At 41.8% G+C, this 10,831-nt stretch overlaps 1 protein-coding gene across 2 annotated transcripts; it reads left to right on the top strand.

Annotated features, from left to right (window-relative positions):
- The first annotated feature begins 863 nt into the window (after positions 1–863).
- On the top strand, positions 864–10,250 carry tgfb1a (transforming growth factor, beta 1a). 2 transcript variants are annotated; one of them, XM_029517451.1, is made up of 7 exons: positions 864–1,240; positions 1,342–2,927; positions 6,793–7,077; positions 7,176–7,410; positions 8,035–8,185; positions 8,831–8,941; positions 9,028–10,250. In XM_029517451.1, the coding sequence occupies exons 2-7, from the start codon at positions 2,597–2,599 to the stop codon at positions 9,073–9,075; spliced, it is 1,161 nt and encodes a 386-aa protein (XP_029373311.1). In that variant the 5' UTR covers positions 864–1,240; positions 1,342–2,596; the 3' UTR covers positions 9,076–10,250. The 2 variants fall into 2 exon arrangements, with proteins under 2 accessions (XP_029373311.1, XP_029373310.1); XM_029517450.1 differs by having other exon boundaries at positions 864–2,927.
- Positions 10,251–10,831: the final 581 nt, after the last annotated feature.

The raw sequence follows: 10,831 nt of genomic DNA, 5'->3' as shown, positions 1-10,831 counted from the left end.
ACAGTTGTAGTTGTTGACATATGATAGCCACCCTGATTTTACCCTCAACAGCTTATCATAATGGTAGTCAGAGAGATAGTGCAGCTGTTGCTGCAGGACAATAAGTTGTTTTCTGGCATGATAGGTTAGCTTTTGTTTTAGGAGAGTTTTACATCCAGATTCCTCATGTTAAATGTTGCCATTTCAGCCAATATTGGATGAATAGCTAATTATTCATAACTTTCCCAGTGAGTTGATGACATTATACAGCCATTTGGGGATTTTAGCCAAACCTAAAAAAAAATACAAGACCAAAGACTACAAAGGCCACTTCCTGTCTATTTCTTACCACTGAATCATCCTTCAGATGGAAACAAAATGATTGAAACCATCATCTGTTTTAGTCTGGACTTCCCTGTGAAAATACACAATTCAACCTCTAAAAGGCACCGAGACCTCAGGCAGTGCAGCACATGGTCCCGGCCTGTTGACTTTCCAAGCCTTGAAATTTACCATTCTACTTTTAGACCAACTTGTCCCTTAAGTGGCTCAGTTCATGGTCTGGCAGGCATTCACCTTCACAGCCACCAGGTAAATGTGATGGTCAGTTGGCAGAACACTATTGACATGCAAGGCTTGTTGACAGTCTGTCAGCGTAACCTCAATGTCAGACAGTCTAGAGTCTGAGAGAGCTGGTGCCTCTGTAATTCAGTCAGTTATTTAGCATGTTCAGCTCCTGGCTTCCTGATGTGGACAGGAGGCAGGCAGCACAACTCTGTCAGAGCAGATGTTTTACACTGTGGCCGTTACCCTCATTTCCTGGGCGGAGAGCTCTTCGCTCTATTAGACGAGTAACAGGAACCAGAGAAAAAAGAAGAGTTAGAGCGAGGGAGAGAGAGACAGAGGCAGAGCAAGGGAGTGCAAGAGAAAAGTTAGCTGAGCTCGTAGCTCTCACAAATCACTTTGTCACTCGCAAGCTCTGACAAGCACTAGGAAAAAGGGAGAGCACAAGGAGAAAGGCAGCGAGTTATACAAAGGTGTGAAAAGGGAGTTGTGTCAGAGGAGGCTCAAGAGGGAAGGTGTGAAGGAGCTGTATAAGGCATATACGAGGTGATACCGATGGATGAATAGAGGGAAGAGAGGACCCAGACGAGGCAGCAATCTGATTCCCAAAACAGCGTGAGCTCAGAAGAACTGTTACTCTTGTTACTGCCGCTGTTACCACTTCTGTGTTTGGATGGCACACTCAGTTAAAGAGAAGGTTTGTCTAATTTAACTTCTTGTCACTGGAAGACAGTCTTTTACTGACAGAGGGGCAATTTTGTTGTGTTTTTATCTCTTTATATTTGTTTTTCTTCTTAGACTTGAGACCAACCATTACCGTATTATTCTTGTTGAGAAGGAAGATAGATAGACAGCTGCCCTCTCTGTGAAGAAGACATGAGTCAGAGGTGTTGAAAGCAATCGCTGGTGAACTACAGCTGTACATAGAATACATGCTGTTTATGCTGAAAAGAGATAGTCAGAGTGGAGAGCGATACAAGTTTGTCATATGTTTTCTGTAGGCATTTTTTTAATGGTGTGACTGCTGTAGAAAGTTAATGAATGTCAGATCTTTTAATACCATTAGAAATTCCTTCTTTTCACTGTGGATTCTTGATCAGTGCTGGGCTGACTCAAATCTCCTGAGAGTTTTATTTGGGCTGTGAAGGAAGCCAGAGGTCATCTGATCAAACTTCAAAAACAGAGAAATAGGAAGGCCTTCTCGACACTTTCAGCACAGCACGTATCCTGTCTTCCTTAAAAACACAAAGAGGGGCATTAGACAATACGTGTTTGGCCAGAACAGTTCTGAATAACATTTAAAGAAACCTGTGGGCCAAAGAGGACAGGAAGGTGTGTCTGTTGAAAAACCTTAGTCTCGGATGTAAGTAAATTGGGATGTGCCATCGTCACCCTGACAAACTGTATTTATATAGCACCTTTCATGCAGCGTGTGTAGCCCAAGACATGTAAAGAGACACTGCCTAATGACCAGTACAGCACCGAGCTGATTCATGAAGGTATAGTTTCAGAAATTTTGACAGGATTCATTTTAAATTAAGAGGCTTGAAACTATCAACAACAAGTTGGTGTGTGACAATAGAATCAAGTGTGTTAGGTATTTCAGTGTCGGTAGATTGTTTTATACTGAAGGGCGTTGTAGAGGGTCTGAACTTTTGCTGTTTTGGGTGCTGTCTGTGTGTTTGGATGAGCATTTGACAGCTCCACTCTGGACTCACTTCAGTGTCTAGGACGTCATTGAATTACCTATGTGGTACCTGATCTGAGTCAGAGGCTGTCTCATCACTCAACGCCTGTCTGCCCACTGGGATTCTCTCGACCTGCCTCTATGCAAGGAGGTGTTAGGTGGTTTTCACAGCAATAGCGACACTGTTGGCAGGTAGTTCTGAACTTTCAGTGCCCTCCACACTGCTTTAATTGTTCTGTCTTCTGTGAACATACTGTGCCAGTGAGTCCCTGTTCCCTAAGAGTCACTTGGAGGAAGCAGTGTGTTAAAGAAAAGGCACGGGAAGATTAATTAAATCTTATAGGTGGTTAAGGTCACATTTGTACCATGAAGCTGGCACTGCTGATTCTCATCGTTATCCACTTGGTGGGCAACGTAAGTGGCATGTCTACATGTCAGACAGTGGACCTGGAAATAGTGAAAAAAAAGCGCATTGAGGCCATTAGGAGCCAGATCCTCAGTAAACTGCGTTTGCCAAGAGAGCCTGAGCCTGATCAGGCTGGAGACGAAAAGGAAATCCCTTCCACTCTGCTGTCCCTCTACAACAACACCAAGGAGATGCTGAATGAACAGCAGACTGAGATCCAGACAGACATCACCTTAGAGCAGGAGCAAGAGGAGTACTTTGCCAAGGTGCTGCACAAGTTCAACATGACCAGTGAGTACAAGAACAACAATAAGTCATGTTTCATAATAACCATTGTCAAGGAGGGAAACAGTTGCTGATGGCTTAACCACAGCAGTGATAGGAATTAGCATGACTGATTTATGATTGCAGTATATAAATGTGTTAAAAACCACAGATATTGTGTTGTTTGCATCCATGTTTTACCATCAGCATTTTTTGGGTCACTTATCAGCCCAAATGAATTACCATATGCACAATAGCGATATTTAATTCCAATCTCATCCATAAATTCTTTCAACATGTCTTCTGATCTCCACCCAACATCTTCAGGCAGATCAAGAAATCACAGGCATTACAAGTTAACAACACTGTGTGTTGCATCTGGTCTGATGCTGTGTGTTGTTTACATGGTATCTATGGCATTTTTACTGCTTTATTAGCACTGTTTGTTTGGCTTGCCTGCAAATGCTCAGCCAAATGCTTTTTGGATATAGTCGTTTAATGACTTTCAAACTGTTATGATAAGCATTTTTTTTTTCTCTTTACTCCATTGTTCTCTACATGCCTATACTCATCACCTCATCAGGCAGGCATCCATACCATCTCTCTTTTATCCAGCACTTCAAAAGAAAGACTTGAGTGGATGGACCCAGCTCAGGAGTGTGCACAGCATAGGGAGAACAAAGGGAGCTTCAGCATGAGGGGCATGATTTTGTTCTGCTCAAATGAAAACCAAAAGGGGGGCAGAATGGTAAAATGAGATTAGAGAAGACATGAAATGTCCTCCTTTATCCTCACTCTGCCCTCGCCAGCTCAACCCACCTCCCTGTCCGTCAGGGACTGGGGGTTTCCTGTAACTTGAGCATTGGGTTCTCCCTTGTTTATCCTGTCACCTGTTCTCCATCATTTCTTTCTCTTTCGTCCCCACTGTTTTCCATTTAATTTCCATATCTCTCTGCACTTGATTACCTATCTGTCACTCTCTCTCTCTCGCTCTGTTTCTATCTCTCTGACTTCCCCTCTGCTTCTGGGTTTCCTGAGGCTATTATCAGTGTGTTTGCACTGTGTTTGTGACAGGGCAGCTTGGCAGGAAGGAAAGCAGGCTGATGGCCACTGAGATCTTGAGTGACTCAGGTCCGGTGCAAGCGGTGCCCATGGGGAGTGTGTGTTTCCTACATCTGTGGAATGCCAGACAATTTAAAACAGAGCCAACATCCACAGAAGAGGGTGAACGTTGAATGTACATGTGTAGGCCTTGCAAGAACTGTTTTGATACAAGGGTGTGTGTAAAACAATCTAGCTTTTGCCCCATATTGGAATGAAGTGATTAAAAAAGAATTACTGGAGAAATTATTATTATTTTTTTAAATCAATATTGATTTAACATGCTATTACTCATTTCAAATTGTGGTTCTTATAACTGCATGACTCACTCTTTCATGTTTTTCCAAAACAGCTTACGGGACTGCATATTTGTTTGTGGAGCATTTTAGGTATTATATGTTATAAGCTAATCGTTTGGTAAATGAGGCTCACTTCCTTCAACCAGCTACCTCCCCTTGAAGCCATGCATACATACATTACTCTTCTGCATTTAACATGGTAACAGTCCCAATTTGATTTGATTTGTTTTACAGGGGGAACCTTTTCCTCCTATGGAAACCAGGGATGATTTTACCTAATATTATATTTGAGAGCAGATAAAGCGATGGTGGAGAAGTGTAGCAACAGGAGTCAAACCCTGTGTAAAACATTGTGAGGTGGGGAAAGAAGACATCGACAAGTGGGATGTGGGAAGGTGGAGCTGAGTAAATGAAGGAGGCAGGTATTTAGCCTGTTGCTGGAATCTCGTTCCTCCCACTGGTAATTACAGGTCTGTTTCTCTGCCTGTCACAACAGCTGTCCCCAGCTTACCTGCAGATAGGCCCTGATTCAACACACAAATCCTCCCACACCCATGTCAGTATGCCAACGAGGGTGCTAACCTAACCCCTGTGTCGAAGAGCAATGCCATATCTTAACTTCTTGAGAAGTTTTACCCTCTGTTCCCCCAAAGTGATGTAATTTAATCAGACGAACATGATGAAGTTCAGTGATAATCAAAGGTAACAGGCTGTGTTGAATTGAAAGTAGAAGTGAGGCTAAAGCTTCACTGTGATTATGATGCTGCAGCCAATGTGCTTCTTGAGGGAAGTGACTAAATTTCCTGTTTCATGAGCACTTCTCTAACCCATAAAACATTTATCTCAGTTTACTTTAACTAACTGAACACCATGGTTTTTTATGCTTGGTGTTACTTGGTACATCACTGCCAGATCACCACTCTCCACATACTGTCCATGGTTGTGACAGTCTGAGTTTCCATTCATGCTCTTAGAACCAAATATTTGACTCTGCTCTGGGTGGGACCAGTAAAATGTCATCTCATTTCCCGCCACACCAGGTCTTTACAGTTTCATTTTGGTTTCAATACAAGGGCTGAAACACTACCTAGCTAACAACACAGATGGTCATAGTGGTAAATGATACACAAGCAGCCATGACATGGAGGATCCTGACACAGCCCGGATCCACTATGCAGTACAAATGTGAAAGGCCGGATTGTAGCTGCTATCAAAGAGTAATTCCTGGTCTTGAAAGTTGTGCTTTGGCAGGCTCAGGCACAGAAGACGGCCTGGGCCTGGATCAGACCCCAGGCTCTATTGATATACGATTTCTCTACAACCCTGGTCACACCCCTCCCAATACCTCCTCCCCTCACAACTGTGAGCTGTATTCATATGAATGCATTCTTCACTTTGCTGTTTTCATAGCATTTTCCCATCAGCCCCACCTCCTCTCTGTTTCTGTCTACACAGTGTTTTACTCTCAATCATCTGCCTTCCTGCGCTTATCTTTGCATGTCTCCACCAGACTTAATCCATTATAATGTAACGCTGCTAGATTTATGGTGTTAAAGCTTTCAGTAGCTTGGCACTGTTTTCTGTCCAGCTCTGTAAGGGGACTGTTCCCCTCACACTATATGTGCAGGCTAAGGAATAAAAGTTGTAAAGTGCTCTCAGAAAACAAAACACTCTCTGTGGTCAACTTTACAACGGGAGTAAGACTTCACTTGCTGAGTAAGCTTGTGAATTTGGCTCTCCCATGTAGAATTATGAAAATCATTTCTGAAAGAACTTCTTCTGAAAGTTCACTTTTGCAAATTACAGTTCTGTTTTGGCCAAATATAATGGTAAATAATAGTGAACACAGCATTTATTTTTAAAAATAGGAGGAAAAATGTTGAGATTAAGTGAATTTATATACCTCATTCTTTGATACTTTCGTCCATATACTTTTGGCCATGTCCCTACTACCATTTTCTGTTGATTGAATGCATACTTTCTTGTGCCAAGAAGTATTACAGTTTTTTGTGTGAAGTTTACAGTGTAGAGCATAATTGCGGTTTTCCAACTGTCAACTTATCAAAAACAAACAAGAGCTCTGTGATGACAAAAAACTTTTGTTTTTTTGCGCTCCTCCTCTCCCTTTCATACATTTTATTTGGAAAACTCAGGAATAGAGGGAGTGCAGAGAAACATCAGAGGTGGCCAAGAGAAATTGTGTGTGTGTGTGTAATGCACACTATCTGCTGACAGTAGTCAGTGCTGTTTCTATTTTCCTATGTAAAGAAGTGCTCAGCGGTATTTTCTACAGAATTGAAGAAACGACTGAAAAAAAAAATATCATAGCTACATTTTAAAAATACTATTTATTTTTTTTATTGATAGCTGGTGCAGAATACACAAAGGCTCAGAAGCTATACTAGTAACAATTAGATCAGCTCCAAGAACATTGTCTCTCCTACATACATTTACAACTTGCTTGGCTGAAATTGTTCTTTTAACTTGCACAGGAAATAATACCACAGAGAGCATCAGGAAAGTACCAACCGTCACGATGTTGTTCAACATCTCTGAAATACGGCAAAGAGTTGGGGATTACCGCCTGCTGACCAGTGCTGAACTGCGTCTTGGAATCAAAAAACCCATGATACCTAATGAGCAGCGGGTGGAGCTGTACTGGGGCCTGGGGACCTCCGCTCGCTACTTTGCTACCCGCTTCATCACCAATAAGTGGAAAGACAAGTGGTTGTCCTTCGATGTCACAGAGAACCTGCAGAACTGGCTCCAAGGGTCTGGTGAGTGAAAAACCACAGACAGGCCCATCTTCAGCTCACATATAGTTCTGACTAAGAAAATAACCAACTTGATATGCTGTCAATTTCTGTTTCGCTAGAGGATGAGCAGGGTTTCCAACTGCAAGTGTTCTGTGGATGCAGCGAGGAAAAGCAGGGTCTCTTCTCTTTTGACATCTCTGGGATCTTCGAAAATAGAGGAGACACAGCAAACGTGCAAGGCGCATCAGAACAAATGCCCTACATCCTGACCATGTCCATCCCTCCAAACATGAGCAGCCAACACACCTCGCGTAGAAAGCGTTCCCCAAGCGATCCAAGGGACATATGTACCGCGTAAGTGACATAACACGTTGAGCTGTTGTATTTTATTTCGCTGGTGTTTTTAAAGCAGCTTTAATCTAAACCTTATCCACCTGGAAAGTACAAGTCATTTTAGTGGCCAAATAGTAGGTGGGCTGTACAGAGTTTCTCAGCCAAAGTTTGGTTAAGCATTTTTCAGCATGCAGCATGCCTCTCATTCTTCAAAACAGTAACAAAGGGCAACGCTGCTTTTGCAAGGCCAATGGCCTGCCCATCAGGATTAATAGGGGTGCTTGCTGAAAGATACTAAAATATGTGGAGAGGAGGAGCAAGGGTTTAAATTCCAAACCCTCTTCCTTTCCATTGAATCACTTGCTCAGTGCTGTAAGAGCCACTTTGCATTTTACAGTCAAGTTTTGCTCTGTTAATTCCTTTGGGCAGAGGAGTGGCTGATATTGCAGACACCAGACTTTCATTTTGGGTAAATATTGCCATTCATAGTGGGCTTGTTTCGATCGGAAGGCTTCTGCTATAGAGCTGCTTCTGTCGCTAGAGATTTGCTCACTGATGGGATGTGTGCATTCTCACATTAATTGTATTAAAGATTCATCACACATGCCATGTCAATGGAGATTTTTTCTGTTTTTTCTTCTGCAGCCAGACAGAGACTTGCTGTGTGCGGAGCTTGTACATTGACTTCAGGAAAGACCTGGGTTGGAAGTGGATACATAAGCCCACAGGTTACCATGCCAACTACTGCATGGGGTCATGCACCTACATCTGGAATGCTGAAAACAAATATTCTCAGGTATAGTTTCAACAACACGCTGCAGCGTGTAGTGATCCACATCAGTTATGTGGTTGAGAAAGGTTTGGCAGCTCAGACTAAGCCTTCTCGGAGCTTGATTTTCTCTGGTTCTCTGGTTTCTGAACTGAGTGTTTTGATTCAAACTCCAGTTGGAGAATTGGTGAAGTCTGTGTTATGTATGTATTATGAGTCTTGGTTTAATTCATCAAGCGGCATTATGTAGTACCTTGTAACTGGAAGACATCAAACTGAGCAAAAATCTTTTGGTTGCTCAGAAAGAACAATTGTAAGGTTGCTCTAGGGGTGGCAGTGTCGTTGTCTTGGTTCACCACTTTAATCCAGGCCATTTTCAGATGTGGATCTGAAAATATTTGTAAAATTCAGTCATAGTTGGATTTTTTTTCCAAATAATTTAGCAAAACTATTTACTGCACCAATTCAACTATTAAGGAAACCTGTTGATGTAAATACTAATCAATAATTAAGCATTGTGTACCAGCTATTAATATAATAGTAATATGCAATACATAAATATAAATACAGTTAAACAGGCAATGTGAGGTCAGTGATGAAATTCTAAGCTAAGTTCTTTCTTGTACGTTTTCTTAAGTTTTCTTGTATTTCCATCATGTGAATGGTTGACAGATCTTGGCCCTGTACAAGCATCATAATCCAGGAGCCTCTGCCCAGCCGTGCTGCGTCCCCCAGGCACTGGAGCCACTGCCAATCCTCTACTATGTGGGCAGGCAACACAAGGTACCAATACTGCAGCCAAGCAACCCTTGTTGTTAACGCAACAATTTTGGATGATCTATCACATTACTGCTGATTTTTACTTGCAGGTGGAGCAGCTATCCAATATGATTGTAAAGTCCTGCAAGTGCAGCTGAAGATACAAGATGGCACACCGCTGTGCCTCCCCTCAAACATGTACAAAGATGGAAGTAAATCACGTTTGAGGCCACAGAGAGGAGTATTTGTGAGAGATGAAGAGGACGAGAAAAATGAGGACAAGGGGAACAGAAAATTGAAAGTAATCAGGATCTTTGTGGTCAATCCTTTCCCCGGGCCGCTCTGCCATTATCATGATGGCACATCAAACCATGGACTTCTTTTTACAGATAGATATAGATCATATTTTTTATGTGTATATACTTTTTCCTTGCAGTACAGAAAATATCTGTCTTGAAATGAAATAATTTATTTGTTGGATGGACAGATTTCTAAAGAAGTGATACACATATAACAGTGTGTCACTTTTACATGGTAAAGGATAAATGTTGAATTGCAAAGGACCAAAATGACCTCAACAGAAAACATTTGTGTTTACACAGATGCCTGTCTGGGGCATTTTTTGTTTGCAACATTGCCTTTATAAAGAAGTCAGACTTAATGGTGCTAAATTCCATGTGTGGAAAACAGTGGCTGGTGGGGTTTTCCTGGACAATAATGCTGCAGGTGTTTTTGGAGAGAGTTCCTCTGTTAAGGACAAACCATCACAGTCCAGCCTGGAAAGCCCCCACTCCCTCTTGACTGAGAGGCTGGAACTGTAAGCCAACTGAGCAGCATTTCAAAGGAACCGTCCATCAGTTTCACTTGCTGTTTGTTTGTTCAACCCACATACTTTTTGCAAGCTTTTTTGTGACTGTGTTTGTGCTCATAATTGAATGTCAGCTTGTCCTTGGACTATTAAAGCCATGAGTAATATTACTGGTTGTAGTGATGAAGTGATGACACCATGTTTTTCTCCCTCTTGGGATTTACAGCCAGCCTTTAGATGGTGCGGGTCAGGGGATGTGGTTGCGGTGTTGGTTTTACACATTTGCTGTTTTTTTACCTTAGTACATTAGAGGCAGTTTATTGCCTTTTATTTCAGGACAAGTTTTTAGTTTAATCTGAAGTGTGATGCTTTTTGCACAACAAATTAGTTCATCTTCTGTGATCTGTTTTAACAATAAAACCAATCCCCCTTTTCAGGTTTACGACATTTTATAGTGCACTTAACATTTGTAATTTGTATGTGTAAATATTTTTTGTAATTGAAATAAAAGTAATGTTAAATTACCATGTCAGAGTGGAAGATTTTATCAGCAGAATAAAACCACATGCAATGTTAAGGCTGTGTTGTGTAAGTGCCTGTATATTGCACTTGTCACTGCATGTATATTTATGTGTGTTTAAACCACGGCAAAGAGAGAAAACATCTTAAAAACAGCATACATACAAATGTGAATGAGAGGTTTTCTCTTGTCATTTCTAGCCAGGCTTTGGTGAACGAATGGTAATTGCTGGTTTAGGGTTGGGCTAAACTAGATAAAAACCCTTTACTGAAAAACGTGGGTTTCTTTTGTATCAAACAGATCTGAGTTAAAAACTGAAAGCAGGTCAGAGTAGTTCAACACTGCTGTACTTCAGGGCCCTCACCTGCAGGCGCCTTCTCATCCCACAATCTTTCAATAAAAAGTCACTCATATACTTCAGTGTCTATCGGTACTTCTCCCAGCATGCACAGAGCAAAGACAATGCTTCTTTCAACAACAACAACAAAATCAGGTTGTGTCAATGACTGTGCGCTCAAAAGAAAGACCATTGGAAAATCATGGCGTTTGCCAGGTGTGTGTGACCTACTTCTGGGCAACCACTGGA

The sequence above is a fragment of the Echeneis naucrates genome, chromosome 13 (assembly GCF_900963305.1).
Source record: "Echeneis naucrates chromosome 13, fEcheNa1.1, whole genome shotgun sequence".
NCBI lineage: Eukaryota > Metazoa > Chordata > Actinopteri > Carangiformes > Echeneidae > Echeneis > Echeneis naucrates.
This window is presented reverse-complemented; position numbering and strand designations above follow the sequence as displayed.